Genomic DNA, 26,237 nt, shown 5'->3' on the forward strand with positions numbered 1-26,237 from the left:
CCGGGCCCCGTCCGCTCGGCCCCCTCCACGCCCCCCGCCTCGACCCCCCGCCCCTGCCCGGGCCCCCGGCGTCGCAGCCCCCCTCCCCGCCTGCCCGTCCCGCACACACCTCCCGCGCCGCGCCCCCGGGAGGCAAGGGGGGAGGGACGGGACGCACCTGAGCGGGCGGAGCGGGGGGAGGGGGCGGCCGAGCCTCGGGGGGAGGGGTCGAGCGCCGGCCCGCGCGCGGCACCTCCCACTTCCGGCGGCGCGAGCGGAGCGGGCGAGGCCCGGCCCGGAGAGGAGCGGCTGCGGCGGCACCGCGCCGCCCCCGACGGCGCCCCCTAGCGGCCAGCGCTGGCGCCGTGCGAGCGCCGCGGACTCCGCGGAAGCCCCCTAAGGTACAAGTGGACTCTCCCGGGGCGCGGGGAGGAAGAGTGAGGCGACCGCGAGAAGGAAGGAGACCCAGCGGAGGGAAGAGCCCCTCTGGAAAGGTCCCAGAGAGAGTCGGGGCCATGGCGATCAGAGAGAGAAGAGGAACGAGGTGTTTGTAAAGGTCAAAACCGAGATTCCCTTTCCAGAGGACGCCATGAAGGGCAAGACGGTCCCTCCGGGCAGTGCCCCTGTGGAGGACGCCCCGACAGCTCGGGGCGGTGGGGCCAGGCGAGCTGAGCCCACCGCGCCCACACGCTCCTCTCCTGGCGGAGGATGCCCGGAGCGGCCGGCCCCCTAGCGCCGGTTGCTCCGGGCCGCTCGGCCGGGCCGGGGCCTCGCCGCTGATTGGCTGCACCGCCGGGCGGAAGTGATGCTACTGTCACTGGCTCCCCGGGCTCCCGGGAAGCCGCGAGTTTCCGCAGGCGGGCGGCGGCAGCAGCTGCGGCCGAGCCGGTGAGTTGGGCACTCGGTGGGGGCGGGGCCTGGCAAGTCCGGGCGGCCCAGAGCTGGGAGGGCGCCGCCCGCGTCCGAGGACGAGGGGGCTGCACCGAGGGCGTCCTCAGTCCCTGCTTGGGACAGCGCCGGGAGACGGGGCGGTAGGGTCCCGATTCCAGGGTAGTACGGGTCCCTCTGAGGAGGGGGACACATTGCACGGGGCAGAGGGAAGTCAGTGAAACTGACCGTAGACGCAGCCTGATTTCTAGGAAGCGGGTGTAGAGGCACGAGGAGGAGGACAGCCTCTTGGGACAGACTCTTTCCTGGACTCTGGGCTGCCCGTGTTCTTTCTTTTCACCCTTGGCACCCAAGAGCTGTAAAGATGCACAAAGCAGTTGGGTGAGGTTGTGCTCTGCTTTCAGGGGGGTATTTAAGGTTCCTTTCCCAGAAACCTGGGGTGGAAGTAGGAGATGGTACTGCTCTGCCAGAAAGAAGGAGGAAGTGGTGGCCAGGTTTCTCTTCTCTTCCGGAAATCAATGGGATCTAGGAGACTGAAGGGGCCTACCTAAGTGGGGCATAATCTGGCTATCTGGCAAGACTTTGTTTTACTTAGTCATGTGTAGGAAAGGCATCTGATTATGTTGGGACAGTGGAGGCTGCCGCAGGGCTAGGAGGAATGGAATGTGGAATGCAGGTTTTTGGAGGGAAAAGTTCGGTGGCGTTAAGTTCCCTTCTTCCTTTCCAAAGAGACTTCAGTAAAATACCTATTTTCCTGTAATGTTTTGAGTTGGATCCATTTGGGTATGTGTGTGGGTACTAAGCCCTGCCTCGGGGTGACACGAGTACAGAGCAGATGATTCTGAAGGAGCCCAGTCACCCGTGGGCATGCACATGTTCTGCTGCCCACCCACCTGTGCCTGTCCCCACAGTTGCCCACCAGTTCTAAATTCGGCCCTTCTGAAATCAAACCATGGGTGCCAGCCCCGGGTTTGGTGTTCAGCCCTCACTTCCAAGCCAACCTGCCGAGCTAGTCCGTAAGGGTATAGCCCCTTAGTGCTACTTTCCAATCATTTCTTCCTGCCCGGTTGCCCGGTTGCCCACTTGCTTTTTTCGCTCACACTGTCCAGTTTTCCCCATCTCCACTGCTTCCTGCCTACTCTTACTTCCCCTGGCCTCTGTCAGAGATACAGAAATCAGGAAGTTAGCCACCACCTAGACTACTAGGAAGCAGTACTCCCTGCTTCTCGATGAGGGTGTTTTGGCAATAGTTCAAGCCCTCTTCTAGGCCTCTGGGGGCCAAAGAAAAGAGGGTGGCATGATGGTTAGGACAAGAAGTAGGGTTTCTGGGTTCTGTACTGACTTGGCCAGTTCTTTGCCAGTCTGCAGCCAACTTGAGATCCCTGAAAATGATACTCGATCATTGGCCAGTTCCCTTGGTCACAGGTCCTGGAGTTCATGGCTAGCCTCTGCTTGCTCCCCTGGGTTTGGGAGGACACCGTTTCTTCTTTTCTTGGGGCCCACAGGTCTGCAGTCTGTGCTCAGAGCCAGCACCACTCAGTGAAAGTGATGCCTTTTCTCCATTTGCACAAAATGAGTGTGAGGTGGTCAGCCAGACCAGGAGCTCACCCTCACATAGAGTCCAGGTAGGATTGGGGCACCATTGTGGGGAGTCGGCCCTGAGGACAACCGGATGAGATGTCAGCTGGGGGAAGATTTATGTCCCCTCTAAAGGGAGGAAGGTCTCTTCTAAGAGCAGTCATGATCCTGCCAGTAACCTATGGGAACGATATGACTTCTAAGCCCTTTTCACAGCAACAGGGGCAAAGAGCAGTGCGTTGCCCGTTAGCAATTGGACATTCGATTTGATTATCTGGTGAGATGGCGATTGGCCCATCATGCCGTGGAGGTATCCCCTGGGGTTGGCACTGGCCCACCCCCCCCCCCCCAGGGCTTATCCCTGTTGCTCAGGAATAAGTGTGAATAAAACAAGAGGATCAAGTATTTAAAAAAGGAGTGGATTGGGGATTTCTAGGTGTAATACATTGATGGCTTGGCCTGCCTGCAGATTCCTGCAGGTGTCTCTGATGTCCTTTCTGTTTGTTTGCAGCCTTCTGCTCTGATGCCGAAGGGGAGGCAGAAAGTGCCACACTTGGATGCCCCCCCGGGCCTGCCCATCTGCCTCTGGCTGGAGTTAGCCGGGCTCTTCTTCCTGGTTCCCTGGGTCATGGGCCTGGCAGGGGCCGATGGGCCTAGAGCCCAGGGTCTGGGGGGGCTAAGCTGGGCCGTGCATCTGGACAGCCTGGGAGGGGAGGAAGAGACCCTGGAGCAGCAGGCAGACGCCTTGGCCCAGGCGGCGGGACTGCTGAATGCTGGGCGCGTCGGGGAGCTCCGCGGCTACTACCTCTTCGTCCAGCCAGCTGGGCAGCAGCAGGCGGAGGCCGCCCGGCAGCAGGCGGAAACCGTGTTATCCGGGCACGAAGCTGTGCGCTGGCACTCGGAGCAGAGGCTGCTCAAGCGGGCCAAGCGCAGTGTCCACTTCAATGACCCCAAGTACCCACAGCAGTGGCACCTGGTGAGTCCAGCCCTGCCGTTTTCGGCTTTCCGGTGGATATGTTCTGGGTGTTCCGTTCGTTAGTGGGCTTTTGACTGTGTTACTCTTCGGTTGCCCCCCATCCTTTGCCTGAGGAGACACAGCTGTGGGCTTCGCCTTCCCTGCACTCACTTCTGGGGAGCCAGTGGGCTGCAGAGGTGAGGGTGTGGGTTCTGGGACCAGGCTGCCTGGAGTCTAATCCAGCTCCGCCACTCACCTACACACGCCTTTGAGCAAGCTGCTTAAACCGCTCTCTGCCTCAGTTTCCCCCTCTGTAAAGTGGACACTCTAACAGTACCTACCTTGTGGAGTTATGGTTAGGATAAGTGAATTAATATATGTGTGTCAGACACATGACAAGTACTTCGTAGCATGTTATGTAATGTTAATAAAATGGTATATATATGTATATATATTTTTTAAGTTTAATTATTTAGAGAGAGTGTGAGCGGGGGAGGGACAGAGAGAGAGAGGGAGAGAGAGAATCCCAAGCGCTGTCAGCGCAGAGCCCGACATGGGGCCCAAACTCGCGGACAGTGAGATCGTGACCTGAGCTGGCATCAAGAGTCGGACGCCGAAGCGACTGAGTTGTGCAGGCGCCCAGGAAAATACATATTGTATGGCATAATAATTGTATCGTCCAACCCTTAACCTTGCCACATTTCACTTCTACCACCCGTGAATGACGCCAGGCTTTCCCAGGGAGCTAGGCTGTGGCAAAGCCCTCCCTTGTCCATCTATCCTCACTAGACCTATCGGTCTACAACCTCTGTCTGGCTCTTTGAGGGTGGCCAAGCGTGAAAAGGGGCTGCTAGCCTGCTTGTCTGTGAGCTATGCTGTGTGTCACTGGCCTCCCAAGGCTCTGAGAATAGCTCCTGACCCTGTGTCTCCTACAGAATAACCGGCGGAGCCCCGGCAGGGACATCAACGTGACAGGTGTGTGGGAACGCAATGTAACCGGGCGAGGGGTCACTGTGGTGGTCGTGGATGACGGAGTGGAGCACACCATCCAGGACATCGCACCCAACTATGTGAGTGGCCCTGGGACAACCCCTCCGACCCCCGTGTCTTACCTCCTTCTTGATGTTGCCTTCGTCTGGTTCCCTTTCTTCCAGGTCACTGGGCCACACAAAAGGGCCCGGGAGATGGGACAGCTGAGCTTCCCCTTGCCCCCAGCCGGCATTCCAGTCTGGCAATTAAGACACAGGGACAGGACTCTGGGTGGCACTTCCTGGTTCCGCTTGCTGCTCCCTGCCCTGGGGAGTAAGGAGCGGTCCCTGTTGGCAACTTCCCTCTCCACACGAGTTCTGAGCACCTTCCTCTCTAGCCTGGTCTTCAGGTAGCCCTAGATCTCTTTTACCTGGGTTTCCCAAGCCGTGAAGCAGTCTCCCAGACCCATTTCCACCACGGATGAGAAGGAAGTTCCCTGAGCCCTGTGGCACTTTCAGTCTTGCCCCGCGTGTCCTATCTCATGCCTATAGCCTGGGTGGTTTGCAGAGAGAGACAGACAGGCTTGTTGTGCTGGCCCGGAGCCCCAAAGTCCCAGTTTCCCCAGGTCTCCTCTCTCCTTGAGTTCCAGGGCCTGACCCCTGAAAGCCTGTGAATGACCATGTCGCCCCTGCCATGTTTCAGAGCCCCGAGGGCAGCTATGATCTCAACTCCAACGACCCTGACCCTATGCCACACCCAGACGTGGAGAACGGCAATCACCACGGCACGAGGTGTGCGGGCGAGATCGCCGCAGTGCCCAACAACAGCTTCTGTGCCGTGGGAGTGGCGTATGGGAGCCGCATAGCAGGTACCTGCCACTCCAGCCTCAGGGGCCTCTCCCGCGGGACCGTCTTCATCCCCTGCCCGCCCCTCCCCCAGATTCTGAACCACGTTGGTCCCACTGTTGACACACATAGCGTAGGGCAAAGGGAAGCTTATGATATGTGTCTGTGGGACACATGAGTTCATTGGGTTTTGTCAGTGCCGTGGTGTCTCAGACATGCTGTTAGCCACAAACCCTTTCATCTACAACAGATAAAAGTGAGAGTGGTCTCAATGTGGGATGGAGACTTCGAGCCCCAGCCACTCTATGGCCTGCCCCCTTTTCCTGTTTGTGGTTATGTCCCATCAAATGACCCGACTCACTGTAATGGTAACTCCTTTTCCTTATCTGGGTTATATTTCTATCTTCATAATTTCCCAAGTACGCTTTTACCTGCCCTTCCTCCTTGACCCTTAATGTCTGTGGAGGCTCCTCTGCTATCGCCCAGCTCTCCAACTGTCATCCCTTCTGATGGTCGCTGTCTGCTCTCCCTCCTTTCAAGAGAGCGGAGCAGCACTGGCCCCCACTGGGGATCGTTCTAAGGCTCCTCCTCTCAGCCTTTGTCCATCAGAGCAGAACGCAAAGGGTGTACACGGGGAAGCCCTCCCCATGACTCCTCCTCGTAAATGCTTGGAAACTACACACTGAATAGAGTGACTGTTTTCCTCTTACACGCCAGCAGAGGTCAGCAACTCTCTCCCTAAATGAGGCGACAGAGCGAGCCAGAAACTTCAGGGACCAAGTCCCTTCTGAAAGCTCCATTTTCCTTACATGGTCGCCGGGATGTGACCCACCCCATTTGAGAGGGTGAAATTAGGCATCCACGGAGTAGTAATGGTAGTGAGTACCTTTTCTTGAACACCTTCTATGTGTCAAGCATCGCACTGCCGTTTTACATGATTAAGAACGCAAGTAAGGGAACTTAGCTACCTACATTCTGGCCCAGGCTCTTCCTGCCAGACCCCATGATCCTTAAAATCTAAGATGTAGCATTATGTTAAAAACCACCATGGTCCATATACATGGTATAAAAATTCAGAGATGCAGGAGCGCTCAGAGGGAAAAGTAAGTCTCCACGTGTGGCTCCCACCATGCTGCTCCCCGTCTAGGGGGCCAACAAGACTGAGGAGCTGATGTGGCCTTCGCTGCCTAGGTATCCGGGTGCTGGATGGACCCCTCACAGACAGCATGGAGGCTGTGGCGTTCAACAAACACTATCAGATCAACGACATCTACAGCTGCAGGTAAGCCAGGAACACGGTGAGGGCGCGAGGCTTCAGCACCTGGCACGGATCCTCCAACAAAAGAACAGCAAGATGGGCTAGCTCGGCCAGGTCGCAGCCAGGGGCCTCTTACTGGGTTTGACCCAGAAGTCCATCACTCAGATTTCTCCAGATCCCTGGCCACTGGGTCCTTCCTCAGTCCTAAGCCCCGTGTCTCCCCAGGAATCCGGTTGCCATATGAGGAGTGCTGCAGTCTGGCCCATGTTCATTATGTTTAATAAGCTCATGAGGCCTCCTCTCCAACCACAGCCGAGCCAAATGCCTGGCATCAGCCCCGCTGCCCTACGCACGTAAATGCACGTCCAGCTTCAGGTTATGGTTATGGTTGCGGAGGGGGCAGGGGCTGAGTTCCCGCCTAAGGGGGAACTGAAGTTGGGCTGCCCTCATGGCAATGACAGCACCTGTTCCCCCTCCCAGTACCTCCCTTAAATGTATGACATCATCCTCAGCGTACATTTCTCTTAGAGAAGGAATCGAGAACTCCTCAGACCCAAGAACCCACACAGATTGAGTACTTCCTTTGTGGGTGCTCTCCCGTCAAGCCTGGTATTAGAGCTCTACGTCAGGAGATGGGTGGCCCCCGTCCCCCACTACTAATATGTGTTGTGTCCTGCTCCTGAGGACCTGAGAAAGGATTTTCAGGGGCAGGTTAAAGCAGTCCTAAACTGAGAAAGTTTCCAAGGGAAAAAAGAGACTTATTGCATACTTCTGTTTTCCACCTTGGAGTGAGGGCTGAATCCTTGAACCCTGTGTCCTGTGATCATGGCAGTCCTGGCCTGGAGCACTTGGGAGGAGATGAAGAGGCCAGGCCGGGGGGGGGGTGGGTGGGGTCAGTTAAGACCTGGGTGGGCAGCCGTGGTGTGGCTCTGGCTCTCCCCTCTGGGTATTTCTCAACAGCTGGGGACCAGATGATGATGGGAAGACAGTGGATGGCCCCCATCAGCTTGGAAAGGTAAGTGAAGTGCATGAAGATAGACCTAGGACACCCTCTCTACTCAGGTCCTAGAACTACTACGGGTCGCCCCCTTTCCCACCCCACTCCCGTGTGTGGTGCCAGACTCACATCACCCAGCCCTCCCACCTCCTTTTGGGAGAACACTCCTAACCTGGAGGTGGGGGTGCTTGGGGGACCCTGGTTCTTAGAGAAGTGGAACAGGGCTTTGAGTTGTTTCCCTGTGATTTGGGGCTCAGCGCCCCACTTCCGGCCCCGCCCTATCTGACAAACAGTGTATATCCTTCAGACCGTCGTTCAGCTAACGTCTTCCTCCCCTTCTCGTAACCCTCTTTAAATCTCCTTCTCCCATGCCCCAGTGCCTTTGGGCTTTTTTCGCATTTCTTTCTAGGAGGGGAGGAAGCAATTGGTATGGAGGGTAGAGGTCTTCCTAGGAGTTCCTCAGCTGATCCCAGCATGGTTTTACTCCTCAGGCTGCCTTGCAACATGGGGTGATTGCTGGCCGCCGGGGCTTTGGGAGCATCTTTGTGGTAGCCAGCGGGAACGGTGGCCAGCACAACGACAACTGCAACTATGATGGCTATGCCAACTCTATCTACACCGTCACCATAGGTAGCGGCCTGGTGGTTATGCGTGCATGTGTGTGAGTGCGTGTGTGTGTGTGTGTCGCTCGGTGGGGAGGGGACTCCATTTCAGTGTGTGTGGGACTCCGTGGTGAGGAGATTGTGCATTTTGGCGTGTGTATCAGTCAGTGGTGAGGGAATTGTGTATTTTTTGGGGCGTGTGCCTCAGTGGTGAGGGGGTTGTGTGTTTTGGAATGTGCGTATCCCTCAGTGGTGAGCGGGTTGTGTGTTTTGGGGCGCCCTGGCTTCTGTGTGTCTGTCTAACTGTCCAAGTACAATCTTCTCTTCAGGCTCACATAGTTAGGAGGGACTATCCCTATTCTCACAGGACCTCAGGACGTCCTTAGTAGACACCATACTCCGGGACGCTTTCAGCCCATCATCTGGTTAGGCCTCTGCTCCAGCCTCTCTTCCCATGAGCCACTTGCCTCCTGCTTGAAGCCTTCCCTGACCCCCTCTAGTCTGGATTAAATGCCTCGTACCTGTGCTTCCCACCATAGCATCTGCTGTCCCGTTGTATTTATTTACTTACCTGACTTCTTCCCTGACTTCAGGCTCCTTGAGATCAAGACTGTGACTTTTCCCTTGTGGCCCCAGTGCCCCTCACAGCATGTGACCTGCAGTAGATAATTAATAAGCATTGAGGAAAATGAGTGTGTGAACGGATGAGTCCGTATAGAGGTGGCACTCCCCCCGTTTTACCCCGGAACCTATGGAAAGAAGGGTCTTAGGGCACAGAATACCCTCTGCCGCTTGAGGTTGCCTCTTCAGATGACGAGCGTGGGCACTCTGAGGCACTTGGGCCACTGAGATCATTTCTGAAACTCAGGACAGCCTCCCAGATGATAACTCAGCTCCCGCTCCCCCTCCTCTCTTCCCCAGGTGCCGTGGACGAGGAGGGCCGGATGCCTTTCTACGCGGAAGAGTGTGCCTCCATGCTGGCGGTCACCTTCAGTGGTGGGGACAAGATGCTCCGGAGCATCGTGAGTGCCTCCTGGGCCCGCGCTCCCCACCCCCGTCCCACGACACTTCCCTCGGGCAGCACAGCCAGGTCTCCTCGTGTCCCTGCTTCCCTGCCCTGTCCCTTACGTTCCTCCTCTTAGCAGATACAGATCTCAGAGGGCATGCCACTGTCGGAAAAATCAGAGCCGAAGACTCTAAACAGATCTGTAAATGGCCTTTATCTTTAAAAGTTTAACTTACGAATATATATTTTGTTATAGGAACGACTAAGCATCACACTGATTAAAGAACTCATGTGCGGTGTCTTCCTTTGGTAGAATTTGGGCTTTGGCTAATTTCTCTGGGCTTAGGAAAAAACCCTTCGTTCCATTACTCTTCAGCCCTTGTGTAAATACTGTGAGTTCTGGTCACATTCCTCATCAGGAGTAAAGCTAGCAGTTGTCTTGACGGGATGAGCAGGAAAACGAGGCCGGGCAACGTCTCAGTCAGCCCAAGAAACAGTTCTTTCCTTAGAGCTAGGATTGGAGCCGTATCACACAAGAGATTGGAGCCGGGCAGTGGAGATTCTCAGGCTATGGGAAGCTTTTAAAGAATTCAGAGTCTGATGCCTGCTTCCCACTGGCTTAGCTCCATCCCAGCAGGTTGGGGTCAGCTCTCTGGATTGTGACCCTACAGCTCTCTGCCTGTCCCCGCTGCCCAGAATAGAGCCGTATGGGGATGGGGAAGAGCTGGGCTGGAGCCCGGGGGTATCACATTTCTCCAGCGGCCCAGGTACAGAGGTCTCTCTGGGGCCACTGGGAATTGGGCTGCTTTGTCTTCCTGCTGGGTCAGGTTCGTTTTCCAAAACTGAAATTTTGTTTTGCCAGTAAGTGACTTCTGGTCAACACATGGTTCCAAGGCCCTGTGCCAGGGGACCTCAGCTTCCCACCCCCGCCCAGGGAGGAAGGTGGAGGGAATGGGTTGAAATGAAAACCTAAGAGATCCTTTGCCCAGCAGGCAGGGGTCTGGGTTCAGAGGGCACTCCGGCCAGGCCAGGCTGGGAGAGGAGGAAGAGGAAGAGGGAACCCTGGTGGAACTCTGGGGAACCCGTTCCCAAGGAGGCGTCACCAGCATGGGTGCCATTCTTGCTTTGCTGCTCTGGCCGTTCCCTAACTTAGCTCCACTTCTTACCCCCACCCCCACCTTCCATCCGAACTGTGATTTGTCCAGAGGTGAAAAGAGAGTTTGCTTATCCAAGTTCCCAGCTTTTGGATGTCCTTCCTTGGAAACCCCGCGTTGCCAGTTTCTGTTCAGTGACCAGCTCAGAGGAGCGGTCTTCCTGAGGACAGAGCACGGGGCATGCACTGCCCACCCTATGGCTGGCCGGGGTGCGTCCCTGGACTTTCCTATGGCTTCCCAGGGCTCCCGCCAACCTAGGCCCGTTCACAGCGCTCCCAGCTACAACGAGACTGTCCCGGTGACGCCTTTTCCTTAACAGGGAAAAAAAATCAGTCTGCTCCCTGGCACAGACCAGCCTTCCCCATCTCATTGAGACCACAGCTTGGAGGGTTTTTTCCTTTTTCTCCTGGGAGCGCACAGTGTCTGAGTGAAAATCACATCTCTTGGCAGCTGCTGTAGCAGCTGGGAGGGAAGCAGTGAGTACAATGGAGAAAGGGTAGCTCTTGGCAGAAGTTACCTCCCTGGTGTCTGACCCAGAGAGAAGCCTGGAAGAAAAAAAACTCTCAAGTCTTAACATCAGCACCATGTGCCACATCCAAAGTGCCACATAGTGGAGCAGGTTTAGGCAAACCCGTTGTGGTTCCAGGGTTGATAGGAGCATGAAAAGAACTGGATGCCATCTCTCCCCGCCAGGCAACTCTCCTTCCCGTCCCCCACTGTCACCTCCCCCTGAGAACCACAGGTAGAGTGGGGGGGGGGGGGACTCATGGGAACCATACTGAGGCACCAGGCCCAGAGCAGCAGGGCGGGCAGGCAGTGTAGACACTAAGCCCTTGCTGAGCTCACAGGGTGGGCGAGGGCACAGTTCCCTCTCCCTGGGAACACATTCCCTTTGTTCGCACTGATGTCACTCCAACCCCTATCGCCGGGCTGCCAAGTTGGATTTCCTTGAATGGTGCCGTCACTGCTGTCCCAGCTCCAGCTGGGGCCCAGGAGCCTGCCCGCCCCCCCCCCCATCCCCCCGGGCCACTTCCTCTGTCTAGCTTGGTTGAGGGGGTTGGAGGGCCAGGCTGGGGAATTCGGGACACAGTTATTAGAGGAGCAGGAATCAGGAAACCGTCCGCTGCACATAAGGCCTCTCCCACACCTCCGGCTCCTCTCTGCCCACAGCCGGACCCTCCCGAGTAGCCCTGTAAACTGCCTTCTTTTCTCAGCTCTCCAGAGCTTGTCCCGCGGGGCCTAGGGTGATGAGGGATTTTCCTTTATCCTGACCCGCTAGTGGGCCTCCCTCTGGTCAAAGACTCAGCTCTCACAAAGCCAGGGCCGACCTGAGAGCCTTCCTCCGAGGCCCCGTCCCCTACCCCTCTCTCCACAGCACCTATGAACTCCGTGTCTAACCCAGTCCCCCCCACCCCCCAATCCACTTCCCAGGTGACCACTGACTGGGACCTTCAGAAGGGCACAGGCTGCACCGAGGGCCACACAGGGACCTCGGCCGCAGCCCCTCTGGCAGCAGGCATGATAGCCCTGATGCTACAGGTACGGCCCTGTCTCACCTGGCGTGACGTCCAGCACATCGTTGTCTTCACAGCCACCCAGGTGAGACCCTAGCAGCCGGAGCCATGGCCCGGCCCAGCCTTCCCCAGGGTTCTGCTTCCAAGGACTTGCAGGGATCAGGAGGCTTCAGACTCTAAATGTCCCACAAGTGAGGTGCCCGGTGCTTTTCAGAGTTGCCTGTGTCTAGAACAGGCGTGGGGACCCCATCAAGATCCTAGGCCTCAACTCATCCGTACCTATTCTGCCTGTGCTGTTTCACCTGCACAGGAGCACTCTGGCTGTGCTCCCTTATTCCAGGGCCGGTGACTCCTGGCTCCCTCTAGAAGCAAGCTATGGAGGTGGTGACATCATGGGGCTCTGACCTTTTGTCCCAGCCTTCCTTGGGGAATCCATTCCTAGTAGCCCTGGTGGGAGAGTCTGGACCGGGTCAGCCAGCAGGGCGAGCAAGGAAACCAGAATTAGGTTGTTGACATTATAGTTGACCCTTGAACAGCATGGGTCTGAATGTGTGGATCCACAGTAAATGTATTTTCTCCTCCTTGTGGTTTTCTTGATAACATTTTCTCTTCTCCGGCTGACTTTACTGTACGAATACAATACATAATACATATATGAAATGTGCTAACCAACTGTTTGTGTTGTTGGTAAAGCATCCAGTCAATAGTAGGCTCTTAGGACTTAAGTTTTAGGGAGTCAAAAGTTATATGTGGATTTTCGACTTTGGGGGGCAGGGGGCAGTACCCCAACCCTTGAATTGCCCAAGGGTCAGCTGCACTTTGGAAGTCCCAGAGACTAACCAGGATCTCTGTTTCTCTCAGTATGAGGATCGCCGTGCAGATTGGGTCACCAACGAGGCAGGCTTCAGCCACAGCCACCAGCATGGATTCGGCCTGCTCAATGCTTGGAGACTCGTTAATGCAGCCAAGGTGAATGGGTGTTGGCAGGGCAGGGACCCCTGCATGGAGCGACCGAGGGAGGGGGCTAAACGCCTAAAACATTGCCTGGCGCATCGTGGGTACTCAGTGTTCTTTGTTTCATCTATCCTAGATGACCCATTTTTCAAATGAAGAGGCAGGCTCAACATTGTCATTGAGGCTTCCAAACTATTGGTAGAGAGTATAGCTGGGGGCTCTCAGGGTGCTGTGGTTCTCATCTTCCACCCTGGACACAGCCATGGCCTCTGGTTCCATAGGGAGCACTCCCAGGGGTCAGCAGGAGCCTTGGGAGTGAAAGAAGGTGATGAGGAGAGGGAAAATAAGAGCGGGGCCCTAAGGATCAAGTTGATGTGTGTGTGCGTGCGTGTGTGGTCGGTCTTGTTCATTCACCACCACCCCCTTTCCTTTAATAGATCTGGACCTCGGTCCCTTACTTAGCTTCCTATGTCAGCCCTGTGTTAAAAGAGAACAAGGCTATCCCGCTGGCCCCCCGCACACTGGAGGTCCTATGGAATGGTAAGTAGTCAGCAGAAAGGGGGTTAATCTGGGGATTGAGGTTTGGGGCGGGGTAACGGGGGAAGTCAAACTCCTCATCCCTGCCCGATTCTAGCCCCTTCCTTTAGGAGCTGAGCTGCAGCCAGACCTGTGGCGTTTTCTTTGACCATTTTAGGACATGTTGCTGCTTCTGACTTGGCTGGCCCCCTGGCTGCTTAAATAAGACCTTTCTCCTGAGTCACTCGTAGTGGAGACGAACTGCTGAGCAACCGGTCAGAATAGCTGGGGGAGGGGCGCCGCTGGGACTTGGGCAGACAAGGCAGGAGTTGGAAGATGCTCCTTTGACTTGCATGCCAGGAACTTGCCAGGCAGTTCTCTTCAGCCCAGTGGCCTTTGGATGAAGTAGATGAGTTTCTTCCTTTGATTATCCAGCTTGTCTAATACACAGATAGTTGGATGGGGTGTGTCGGGAGTGGGATGGGAGGACGCAGATGTCACCCTGGGGTGCAGCCACCCGTCCCTCACACCTGGGGTCAGTGGGATTTTCTGAGGGTCTGCAAATCGGAGATGTGGTTTGTGAGGAGCACCGAGGTTGACCCCGTGCCCAGAGACGAGGGAAGCCGGATGGGGGTGCTTGTGCATCTGCGGGGAAGATTGCCCTGAGGCCCCATGTGAGCACTGGCGGGGGGGGGGGGGGGGGGGGGCGGTCCCTTGAAGAATTTTGACAGGCAGGGTTATTTGCTGTTTTTGTGTGAAGACTGAAGCATGCCACGCTCTGTGTGCAAATTAGAACTCCGTCCTCACTTCTTCCGGTTTGATCCTAGAAAGTGATCAGACCAGAGTAATAGCAAGAGGAAGAGTAGCCAAAGAAGGGACAGGCAGGGGCGGCCTCTTGGGGCGGAGGTTTCCCTGACAGGGGTTCCGCCGTCTCTCTCCCTAACCACGTCCAGCACTCGCCCAGCTTCCCTCTACGTGGAAGAAGATCCACGGGCCCCGTTCATTGTGTTTTCCGTAAAAGGAATGCTATCTTGGAAAGGGCATCAGCCAAGGCAGAGAAGTGCAGGAACATTCCTGGGAATGAAGGGCCCCGGGCTCTGCCCTCATGAGTCTTGGAGATAGTGTGCCTTTTGTACCTCCCCCCACGGCTCCCTCTCCCAAGCCCCTTGTCCTTTAAGTGACAAAGTAACCCATAACCGCACCTGTCCCATAGAAGTTGACTTAGAAGAGGGTTGGGGCCTTTCCAGTCTCGTCATCCTCTGCTTCCTCCTGTCTGACCGGGGGACATCGCCCCAGCCTGTGTGGCAAACCTCCCTACGTACAGAGGTGCATGGCCACCGCTTGTCTGTCACTGGGCAACACAAAAAGAAGGACAACTTGTCCTGGGCTGGGGACAGTGGGACTCGAATGGTGGGAAGAGGATGAAGCAAAGGGAGGCACAGACCCAGAGTTTTGCTAGTGTTGAGGGCAGCAGGCAGGACTGCTGTGAACTTCTGCAGTCAGAAAAGGTGTCTTCCCCTCTGTCGTGACTCCATTTGCCCCCCGAGCAGACAGGACAGAAAGTGCAAGCTTGTGGGGATGCTTGGAGGTTGAAGGGACTCTAATTAACAAAAGATCAGGGCAACTCAGTCCTAGACAGTCTAGAGACCTGCTCCCATAGCCAACCTGTAGTCTTTTCCCCCCAAGACCTGGGATAGTCGGTGTCTGAGGGCTCAAAATGGACCTTTTATAAGGTGGAGGGAGCTGAACATTGCTGAGATGGGAGAAGAGGCAAAATACCACGAAGACTCTAGAACCTTCCACAATGATAGAAATGTTCTCTATCTGTGCTGCTCAATTCAGTGGCCACTGGCCATTTGAGGCTATTCAACACTTAAATGTGGCTTGTGTGAGGAGCTGAGTTTTAATTTTATTATATTTAAATTTAATCACAAGTGGCTAGTGGCTGTCATATTGGGCAGCACGAGAGCGAGACAGAGGTTATGGACGAAAAGGGATTGGAGGCCCTTCGTTCCTTTACATCTGACTCTGGGTCTGAAATCTCCACCAGAGGGTGGGAGGGACAGTGGCGTTTGGGAGGAGTGTCTAAAACACAAGAGACTCTGTATTTACAGAAATTTCCTGAAACCCCTTGCGCTTATCTTACCCTATTTACAGTCTGAGTATAACGGGCTCACCTCTGCCTACAGGATGAGTCCTGTTCCTTCCCTGCTCCACACCTTACCTGTCCGACCCAGTCTTTCCCTCTCCACCAACTCTTCCTTTTGCCTTCAAGTGTCCTCCGTTCACCTATTAGGAAACAAAACAAAGTCCCTGCTGTCCTTTAATCTGTAACCCTTTCAAGTGAATTAACTAAAGCCATGGCTCACTTTTATCACCTGCGCTCTCTGCCACTGAAGACTCGGTTCCTTGCTCACAGCGCCCCTTTCCCGGCCAGGCCCAGGGGGCTGGTTCCGACTTCATCCTTCTCCACCGGCCTGCTGCTCTGACCCTACGAATGGGGCCCTGGCAGCAGCCTCCCTCCTGTCCAGCTTCCGGGACCTCCTCTGCTCCAGAGCCCTCTTCCAGCTTCTCTGCCCGAGGTCCTCGTGTCCTTTGTTCGCTCTGTCACTACTCCCAGACCATGAGTGCCTCTTTAGACTCATCCCACAGTTCTCTCTCCTCCCTCTGGTTTCTCGAACTGTGCAGCAGTTTTCGTGACTTTGACTACCAGCTCTCCACAAACGATTCCTGGATCGAAATCTTTTATTGTGATCCCTTACCAGGGGGAGGACAGAGATCGTCATGGCTTCCGCAAGGCTGTGAACAAAGAAAGCCCTCTGGCCACAGGGAGAGGCATGAAAAAGACCCCAACTTACCAAAGGCCAAACAATAATAATAATATGATCATCATCAACTATGACTTGAATGCTTTTTATGTGCCAGGCACTATTCTAAGTATCCACTCATTTAAGGTATTAGCTGCCTTAATTCTAGTGTCCACACACGCACGGCCACCTATGTCTCTAACACACCAGTAAGAAAGGCAGGTAGCATGCCACCGTGTATACATCTGAATGCAGACGGGCCCTCATGGGGCTCTTTCTGGATTCCATTCTGTTCCATGATGTTCTCGAACGTGTCATTTACTCTCTGTAAGCCCTTTCTCTGCCGTGTTAATGCTCTCCTCCAACTATGCTGCCAGTATTTCCCTTCATCTTCCTATCCCAGGTCACATGTGCTGTTGGGTATTTGCCAGCACGCTGCATTTCACGTACACAAAATTTAACATTTCATTGTCACCCTCAAAAGCCAGCTTGCTTTCCAGGTTTCCTCTGTTTCTGTCAGAGCCATTGCCGTTCCCTAGGCTCCCACACGTGAAGCTGTGGCATGGTCAGCCCGGCCGTACCCCTTGCTTCTGCCCCGGTCTTCCCCTGTCCATTCCACTGCAGTGTACCGTTTCGCTTATTTCTGGGACATGTCTCTTAATTGATTCACTCTTTCATTCTGCGAACGCGAGACCCACCTCATTCCAGGCACTGTATTAAGTTCTGAGGATTCAGAGTTAGACAGGATTCCTGCCCTCTGGAGCTCACAGTCTGGTAGGGGGAAGGTGCCCCGTCTGCAGTGGAGATGACACAGGTGTCCAGGGAAGACAGGAGGGCTCTCAGAGAAGCCAGGACTGGCCTTTCAGCAGGTAGCTGGCCAGGGGAAGAGGGGAGGAGAAGGACATCCGGGCAGCAGGGGCAACAGGTGCAGAGGCAACAGAGCTTCAGGGGGCCACGAGCCATGTGTGGCTGGAGCAGGGGTCTGGGGGCAGGACCAGCTAGAACTCCATGTGCCACGGTAAGGAGTTTGGACTTGACCTTGAAATCTGTGTGAGGAGCCTTCAAGATAAGCTCTCACCAACTGATGGTAGGGAAGGGTGAAGGAGAGCAGTCTCTTTAAAAAAAATTTTTTTAATGTTTATTTTTGAGAAAGAGAGAGAGAGAGAGAGAGAGAGAGCGAGCAGGGGTTGGGGGGGGGGGCAGAGATAGAGGGACACACAGAATCTGAAACAGGCTCCAGGCTCCAACCTGTCAGCACAGAACCCAATGCGGGGCTTGAACCCATGAGTGGTGAGATCATGACCTGAGATGAGGTTGGATGCTTAACCGGCTAAGGCACCCAGGCGCCCCGCAGTCTCTTATCTTTTAGAGATACATACACAGTCTCTCCTGATGAAATTACTTGGTGCCTAGGGATGCCATCAAAAGACTCTGGGAAGAGGAAGAAGTGAGGATCATTGGTGAAACAAGATTGGCCATATATTGATAATTATGGGAGTTAGGTGTTGAGGACATCTGTTCTATTTTTTTAGGTATGCTTGGAATTTTCCATAAAGTGTATGTGTGTGTGTGTATATATATATATACACACACACACATATGTATATAAATGTACATATAAATGTTTATATGTACATTTATACACTTATATAAATCAGTATTGCATATTTATTAATATATAAAAAGATTTCTTAGTCATTTAGCTTGAGCAACATCTAGATAGTGATGCCATCAAATGAGATTAAGAACCCAGGTGGGAAAACAGATCTGGGCAAGGACTACAGAGTATGAAGATTGAGGCTGAGAATTTGACTCTGCTGTGTTTCAGGCTTTTGGGCAACATCTAGAGGTTATATCCAGAAAGCGGTTGAAGAAATAAGTTCAAAGGTCTAGACTGATGGCAATGGTTTGGGAGTCACCAGCGTAGGAATGGAAGAAAAGGTCTGGGGAAGAATGCATCACCGGGGTTGGCGGGCAGACAAAGGATAAAAGAGGACCCGGGACATTAAAGGAGTGAACAGAGGAAATATGCCTCTGAAGAAAAATGAGGAGAGAGGAGATGGGCTTGAGGGGTAGGAGGAAATCCAGAGGACAGCATCACGAGATTTCATGGCAGTTTCGGTGAGAGGGCAAGTACACAAGGGCAGAAGGGCGTCCCTGGGTTTGCCACCCAGGCCATTGGTGACCTTGAGTATTGTTTCAGTGTAGTCACAGGGGCAAAGCTGGATTGCACTTTGTTAAGTAATTAATGAGGACAGGAGAAGACTTCTGGTTAAAGATGGCAAATTGAACATGTTCTTTTATTTCTGCTTTTCTTCCCAAACGTCACCAAAATGAGAATAAAGGAGTAAAAATGGTATAAGCCTAAAGACAAAGAGAATGGGAGAGACCAGCAAATGAGAGATCTCATCACAGTTTTGGAAGCTGGAAAATGAATGGAGAAGTGAGCAGGGCTGAGAAAATTGCATAGCAAATACCTACAAGGGTGATACTAAGAAACAAGCCCCTTCGTGCCACAGAATCCCAAAAGGCTCAGGACTTAGAGGCCCCATGTGCTCCGGGAGATGCACGGAGACGCACAGACTTGAGGTATGAGGCAAAAAATAGGGATCAGTGGAAAGGTAGACTCCTGGGCACCTTCTCCTGTTCTTGGCAGCCAGGTGATTCCCCATCCTTATCCTGGCAGGAGTTGGGAGGTTTGTTCTCCAGAGACAGAGAGTGTACTGGGAGAGATCCCAAGGCCCTGGAGCCAGGTGACTGGAAGGCTTCTCTCTGGAACAATGGAAGGACCCCTCATCAAAAGACTCGGAGATACTCATATGGAGGGCTCCTCCACGAACTGGTCAGGTCCCAGGCCATCTAATTTTAGGGAAGCCTGCCGTACAAAGCTCCACTCATGCTTAGAGCTTCCAACTGGCTTTTGAAGCTAATAAGGATCACTGGCCATTTGAAAAAGGAAACCTCCAAATCCTGAGGACAGCTATTTTCAAGGCCGAAAGTCAGCCTAATTATCATGCGGGAGGGTGGGATATGGATACTTTCAGGCATGCAAGTCTTATTCATGCTTTCATGTGTCAGAAACTGCTGGACGATACAGTGCCTCCACAAGGAAGGAAACACCAAGAGAGAAAAGGGTGGGGAAGAGAGAAAGGGAGTACAGACAGACAGGAAGCAGAAACCCCAAGGGAGAAGGAAAGGAAGGTCCCAACCCAACGGCAGTGCAGCAGATAGGAGCGGGAGACAAGAAGGCAGAGGGTGAGTCTCCCAGGGACAGTGGCACTGAGGGAGCTTCAAATCTATTCATTTGAAGAAATAGTATTCAGAGAGCTCGTGTGGTTCTTCTGTGCAGCTGGGGAAGAGTCAGTGATGGGGACATGAATTTAAGTAAAGCAAAAGGAGGGCGATTATTAACTCCAGAGGGGAAGTCAGCAAGTTGTTCAGAAAATGAAATATGATCATTATGTACCACTTGGCTAAATTCCATTTAGAGAAGATGGAGGGGAGGGCAAGGTAGGGAGAAGATGTGGGCGTGGTATTAAATCTTTATCTGCTGTAATCAAAAGTTGATAAATAATGCCAAAAATTGATAAACCATGAAATAGTCATACGTAGTTATTATTTGGAAACATGAAGGTAGATCCCAGAAGAAAACAATCAAAAGCAAGAAAAAGTGTTTGCTCCTGGGGAGTGGCTCACGAAGGTGGTGAGGGATGGGGTGGGAAATTGTTCTTTTACGTACTGAGCCCTTCTGGGCCAATTTGCTTTTAAAACCACTTATGCTATCTTGACAGGAAAAAATGTTAAGAATGAATGAGGGGGTAAGAAGTAGAGAGAGCGAATGTAGACATCTTTTCCAAGAAGTTCAACAGTAAAGAAAAATAATATCCGCTACTTACGTGGTCCTAATACTTGGTGCTTGTTCTAAGTACTGTATATATATGAACTATTATAATCCTCCTAGCAACACTATGAAGCAGGTACTGTTACTATCCACCTTTTACACATAAGGAAACAAATTTGATTCTCACAACTAGGACAGGGCTGAGCTGGGATTTGCACCCAGGCTGGATGGCTCCAGAGCCCCTGTTCTTTTTTTTTTTTTTTTTTTAATTTTTTTTTCAATGTTTATTTATTTTTGAGAGACAGAGGGAGACACAGAATCCAAAGCAGCCTCCAGGCTTTGAGCTGTCAGCACAGAGCCCGACACGGGGCTCGAACCCACAGACCGTGAGATCATGACCTAGGCGGAAGTCGGACACCCAACCGACTGGGCCACCCGGATGCCCCAACAGAGCCCCTGTTCTTAACACTGGTGGGTAGAAGGAAGCGAAGAGTTGAGAAAGGGTTTATTTGTTTTTGTTTTTCATCTGCAGTAGGAAAGACATAAGCAAGAAGATGGATAAGGGGGCTGGTCCCTCGTTAAACCCTTGCCAGCCAGTAGCTGTGAAGGGAAAAGAAAGCAGAGGGGTTTGAGAGCGTAAACAAGAGAGTGTTGGGGAGCTGAGCTGTGGGATCTGAGCCATTAGGAAAGGGCAGCTGGATGGATCACAAGGAAGCGAAGGAAGGGGTCAGGAAAGGAGTGAGGGAAGTGGAGGGACAGGATGGCTTCGTTTCCAGAAGAGGGAGGACATTGGCTTTGAAGACTTGCCAGATGGACTTGAAGACCACGTGCACGTGCACACGCGTGCCCAAAGGGAGCTCGAGATGGGTATTCACCCACGTGTTACTAACGCTTGCCGGGGCCTCTTTCTTTTCAGTTTTGTTCAACTACATTTCTGATATGTCTTTGATTAATCTGATGAAACCCGCCATGAGAGTTTCAGGAGCCAGGCCGTCCCAGATAATGAGCAGGCCCAGGGTGTGGTCATGGAAGTGGGATGGAAAGGAAGTTTGGAGCTAAGGAGAGAAAGCAGGTGAAGTCACGACGGGGCGGGGCGGGGGGGGGGGGCAGTCCTGGGAGCCCTTGTGGATGAGGGTCCAGCGCCTCCCAGAACACAGTGGGAGGGGGCCGCGTAGGCGGCCAGTGGGCACAGGTCCCGGGAAGACAGGAAGCGGTGCCACAGACTCCAGCCTTTCCTTTCCTCCTCGTCCTTCAATCCTCGCCGTCCACACTCTCAGTGTGAAGTGCAAGTGCTGGGCTCTGCCTTGCCTGTTGGAATGAATAAGTGAAGGAAGAAGTGCTTTAGAGAGATTTTTTTTCTCATTGCCACCTGATTTTTTAACATTCCCCAACTGAATCTTCTACTTCAGTCATTTGTGATTCTCTTAAACTTTGTTTCAAAATAACTGTAGATTCACTGCGTCGCGAAGACATATTCAGGGGGATTTCACGCACCTTCTTCCCCGTGTTAATATCTGAAATAATCACAGTATAGTATCAAGACCAAGACAATGGCATTGCTACAGTCTCTAAAGCATATTCAGATTTTGCCAGTCAGATGTGCACTCGTGTGTGTGTGTGTGTGTGTGTGTGTGTGTGTGTGTGTGTGTGTGTCTCAGGGTAGGGAGGAGGCTCTGTGCGTTTGTACCACATATGTGGCCTTGTGTGTCCACCACCACAATCAAGATCCAGAACCCGACATCCTCGCAGGACTTTCTCATCACCCCTTTGTGGTTGTCCCCTCAGCCCTATTGTGAGCGCCCAGCAGCCACTAATCTGGCGTCTGTCTCCACACTTAACGTGATTCATGACTATCACACAAAGCAAATCGTGCACCATGCATTCTTTTAATAGTGAATTTTTTTCATTCAGCATAATTTCATCGAAGTGTACTTATTTCAGTAGTTGTTTTTAGAGATTTGTATCGCCTTCGGTAAGAGACCTGCCCACCTCCACCTCTACCTCTGTGCCATTTCCCCTCCTGGATGGCACGGCTACCTACCAAAACCCTCTAGCAGTCTGTATTCATCTCCTTCTTCGGCGGGTCTCCCTGCCGTGCGCCTGAACCCACCTGACTCCTCTCTGTTCTAGCATCAGTTATGTATTCCTCACACCGTATCATTCTCCACTTTCAGGTAGAAGGTAGAGGTCACGTCCAACTTCCCTTTCTATCCCCAGCGTCTAGTACGTGCCTGAAACGTAGGAGGGACTCACGAAGTTACTTTTTGGCTGAATGAATGACGTTGCTGTTTGATTCTTACCCTGTGTCTTGAGTATGTTTTCACCCCAGTGAGAGTCTAAACTAGATTGTAAATCCCTTGATAGCAGCCTCCGCGTTCCGTTTACTCGTGTATGCTATAGGTCCTGGTTAGGACTGCCTTAGGTGTTTGTACGTGGCCTCGATGAGTATGTGCCTTTGTGTGTGCGGGGATGGACGGAGGGCGTAAGTGCTTATGGGGCTGGTTTCCCAGCTGCCCAGCCTGACTTCCCACAGTCAGCAGGATGGACCTGGAGATGTCGGGGCTGAGGACCCTAGAGCACGTGGCCGTGACCGTCTCCATCAGTCATCCACGACGCGGCAGCTTGGAACTCAAACTGTTTTGCCCCAGTGGCATGATGTCCCTCATCGGCGCCCCCCGCAGCATGGACTCGTACGTACACCTGTCTGTCCCTTCTGAGCTCTTTTTGCAACAAGGGTCTTTGCGGGGAAGAGATACGGGAAAAGTGGACTCTGGCACCGGCCTGAGCTATCATGGCACCGGCTGACTGTGGCAGCTGGAAGCCATTTCTGACCTGCTTTGTACAAGTCACTTACAATGTGCTAAGCGCCGCACTTGACAGATATTTTCTCTAATCCTTTGTAAGCTGCCTTTACAAATGCGGAAACAAGTCACAGAGTAGGAAGTGCCTGAAGAAGTAACGGGAAGCCTAGATCTGTGGAGCTCCCGCAGCCTGTGGTCTTGCCACCTTTACTTTTCCCATGAGGACACATCGATGCGAGTCCTCTGTCCCATTCCCAGGGGACGGAGGCAGCACTGGAGGACCCCTCAGGGCACGCTCCCTAGTGACTGTAGCTCAGGCAACAACTGCTACATTTTCATGGCTGCTCCAGGGAGGAAATCACGTCTGTGGGCCGAGGGTCAGTTCCCTGCCCCGCGCCTACCAGGTTTTCCACTCTGTTTTTCCCCCAGAGATCCCAATGGCTTCAATGACTGGACCTTCTCCACTGTGCGATGCTGGGGGGAGAGAGCGAAGGGGACTTACAGACTTGTTATCAGGGATGTGGGTAAGCCTGCCTGCCCTTCCATCTGGTCCCTCTGGAGCTCAGAGTCCCCGCAGAAACCGTCCCACGGGGAATACGTAGGGTCGCCATTGGACCAACAGGGTAGATGCCAAGAAGTACGCCCCATCTAGAATATGGGCACCGAAATCTGAACTTGTTCGTTGGTACTCCCTCTCATATTCCTTGGAGAAGTGACTGATCCATTTTTCCTCAGGATAGCAACAAAAATTCCTTGTTGAAACCACATTTCAAGTCCTTTCACATATAACCGTCCTTCGGCCAGCCCTGGTAGGCAGGTAAGGGCAGGACTAATTTTCACCGTTTTTTGGTTTTGTTTTTTGTTGTTTTGGTTTTTTGGTTTTTTCTTTTTTTTTTTTTTTTTTGAAAAACCGAGGTACACCCAGAGGTCTGATGTGGCCGGTGCAAGGTCATACAGTATTCCAGCGAGGAGACTGGAAACTGAGCCCAGCTCTCCCGGCTTCCAGTCAAGCTAGGTATTCCCTAGACCAGTGGTTTTCAAACTTTCCTTTAATTTAGTAGAAGGACATTTTATTTCCTCCCCCAAGCAAAATCCCAGCTGAAACCTGAAAATATGAAAGAGCTAAAGGCCAAGCCTCCTTGCTTCGGAGTCCCACCTCCCAGCCTCCCCGTGTCCATCCCTGAGGGCACCCGTGAGGCGCATCTGCAGAAGCCCCCAGCCAGTGGGACACGCACAGCCTCAGCTGACCGTGGGGTCAAGCCCCCAGGTTGGGGGGGCGGGCAGGGCCTCTGCTGCTCACACGGCCAGCACAGGGGCAGGGCTCACGGTGCTTCTCTTGCCCCTCTAGGAGACGAGACGCCCCAGGCCGGCACCCTCCAACAGTGGCAGCTGACCCTGTATGGCTCTGTGTGGAGTCCAGTAGACATCAGGGACAGACAGCGGTAGGTGCCAGACTCATGTGCCAGAGGGACGGCAACTCCGGGGGCTGGGAGAGGCCACTGAGGGCCCCCTCCTCCCTGGGAACCCACACTACACCACCACCACCACCCCCCCCTTGCTGCCCTGGGACTTCCCTCTCCTCGGCGATAAGGTGGGAGGACGGGTGAGGGCAGGAGGCAGAGGAACCAAGTTCCAGAGCGGGTTCTCATCCGTTGTCTTCTCCACAGACTGTTAGAAAGTGCCATGAGTGGAAAATACCTGCATGATGGCTTCACTCTGCCCTGTCCTCCTGGGCTGAAAATCCCTGAGGAAGATGGTTACACCATCACCCCTAACACCCTCAAGGTACGAGGGCCGAGCCTCCAGCTCCAGGTGGGCAGGAGGGGGCTGGGGGGGGGGGGCGGTCGGTCCTTGCTGGGGTGCTCCAAGTGACCTGAGAAGTGAGGGGTGGGGAAGACCTGGGTCCCCACTCTACTAGCCAGCTCGAAGAGGGCACTGTTCAGTGGGGTCAAGTGCTTTGAGGTGGGGCAGCAGTCCCTGGGAGGTGAGAGACTTTCTGAGCTCATCGTTCTGGGCTGAGGAAAGCCACAGGGCTTTGGGAAACCATCCGTAACTCAGGTGCTTGACCTTTCCCAGACTCTGGTGCTGGTAGGCAGTTTTACCATCTTCTGGACCGTTTACTACATGCTGGAAATATACCTGAGCCAGAGGAATGTGGCCTCCCACCGCGTTTGTAGGAGCGGACCCTGCCACTGGCCCCAACGAAGCCAAAAAGCCAGGGAGGAGGGGACAGAACTGGAATCAGTGCCACTCTGCAACAGCAAAGATCCAGATGGAGTGGAGACAGAAAGTGAGCGCCCTGCCACCACCTCTGGTCCCCTTGTCCCGGACCTGTTGGATCAAGGGGACTGGGGCCTGTCCCAGGACAGGAGGGCCCTGGACCACCCTCATCATCAGCTACCCCCAGACCTGTTGCAGGGGAAAGAGGAGCAGATTTGCTGACCCAGGGCCCAGCAGACTCAACATGGGCCAGGCTCTTCCTTCCCCGAGCCAGGGAAGCTGGGAAAGCTGCTCCGAAGTCCCAGGAACTCTGGGGAGAAGGCGGCCCTGATGCTAACATGGGGAATCCACAGGCCTCAAGAGCTCCCTGTGACTACATTCAGGGAGGGCGAGGGACTTCTCAAGGTGCAGTGACAGAGGAATGGTGCCAGAGGACATTGTGGCCATAGCCTCCAGATCTTCCTCCTCCTGAAAGCTTTTGGTGAGAAGGTCTTGGACAAAGGCTCGGCCCCTCCCATTTGTCAGGCCTGCTTCCTCATTTCTCCTGGGCAGGCCGGTGATGTGGGTCACAGGGACCCTCACCCATGTGGTAGGGCGGTGCCCACCAGGCCAGAAGAGCCTCTCAGTGGAAACATCACTGGGGTCACTTAGGAAGAGGGCTCAGGGTGAAGGCTGGGAAGAGCCCCTGCATATATGCCTGTCCTTTTGATGACCCAGGACCTAGAAACCACAGTCCCCTCCTCTCCCTTCCTCACCTTCCTGCCTACGCCTGGAACTTAGGACATACAGGTATGGCAGTCAGCCCTCAGCCCAGCCACACTCGCCCTGAAAGCAGCTGCCTCCATTAGCCCTGATCAGAAGCCAACCTTGAACATACCCCTGACTCCTTCACCACCCCCCCCCACCCTCCGTCCTGAGGGATCGGTACGATGCTCCTGGCACGGCTCCCCATGGCCCGCGCTGCCTCACTACGGTAGTCTGCAGCAGGACTATGACGGGGCTCGGCCACTGCCACTCCAGCCCTGCGACCGCCCTGTCTTCCTCTGCAAAGTGCTCAGGGAAATGGCCTTACCCGCTGGAGGCCCGCCGTCTGCCTGACAGGCTGTGAGTCCTCCCACCATTACTGGCCTCCTCCCCTCTTCTGAGCTAGTTTGGTTGATCTAAATTTTTTTTAACGCTTAAGATTTGGGTTTGTCTTTTCACAGCAACATTTGGTTGAATGTTTTTCTGCACAGCTTTTCCAAAATAAAAACCTTCCACGCAACTCTGCCCTCCCCAGCTCCTTTCATCTGCCTCCCAGAGCTAATGCAAGTTGCCAGGTTGCTCTCCTTGGCCTTTGGTTCCCGGTCCCCG

At 53.9% G+C, this 26,237-nt stretch overlaps 2 protein-coding genes across 5 annotated transcripts in view; one reads left to right on the forward strand and one right to left on the reverse strand.

Moving 5' to 3' along the window:
- The window catches only part of RNF214 (ring finger protein 214), a 48,236-nt gene extending 47,571 nt beyond the window's left edge, over window positions 1–665 (reverse strand). The window contains exon 1 of one of the 3 annotated variants that reach the window (XM_086679033.1): window positions 110–665. In XM_086679033.1, the coding sequence (XP_086535159.1) occupies window positions 110–496 (387 nt within the window). In that variant the 5' untranslated portion in view covers window positions 497–665. The remainder of the gene's footprint in view (window positions 1–109) is intronic. The other 2 variants (XM_086679034.1, XM_086679035.1) reach the window with 2 other exon arrangements.
- PCSK7 (proprotein convertase subtilisin/kexin type 7) lies at window positions 505–26,148 on the forward strand. 2 transcript variants are annotated; one of them, XM_086679036.1, is made up of 17 exons: window positions 505–867; window positions 2,373–2,492; window positions 2,957–3,421; window positions 4,336–4,470; window positions 5,072–5,237; window positions 6,406–6,496; window positions 7,433–7,487; window positions 7,961–8,099; window positions 8,993–9,093; window positions 11,663–11,830; window positions 12,607–12,714; window positions 13,137–13,239; window positions 22,397–22,553; window positions 23,094–23,188; window positions 24,013–24,106; window positions 24,332–24,449; window positions 24,723–26,148. In XM_086679036.1, exons 3-17 carry the CDS (start codon window positions 2,969–2,971, stop codon window positions 25,104–25,106), a joined length of 2,367 nt encoding a protein of 788 aa, XP_086535162.1. In that variant the 5' UTR covers window positions 505–867; window positions 2,373–2,492; window positions 2,957–2,968; the 3' UTR covers window positions 25,107–26,148. The 2 variants fall into 2 exon arrangements, with proteins under 2 accessions (XP_086535162.1, XP_086535163.1); XM_086679037.1 differs by having other exon boundaries at window positions 24,741–26,148.
- Window positions 26,149–26,237: the final 89 nt, after the last annotated feature.

This window comes from Puma concolor, chromosome D1, assembly GCF_028749965.1.
Source record: "Puma concolor isolate L17-30 chromosome D1, mPumCon1.1.hap2, whole genome shotgun sequence".
NCBI lineage: Eukaryota > Metazoa > Chordata > Mammalia > Carnivora > Felidae > Puma > Puma concolor.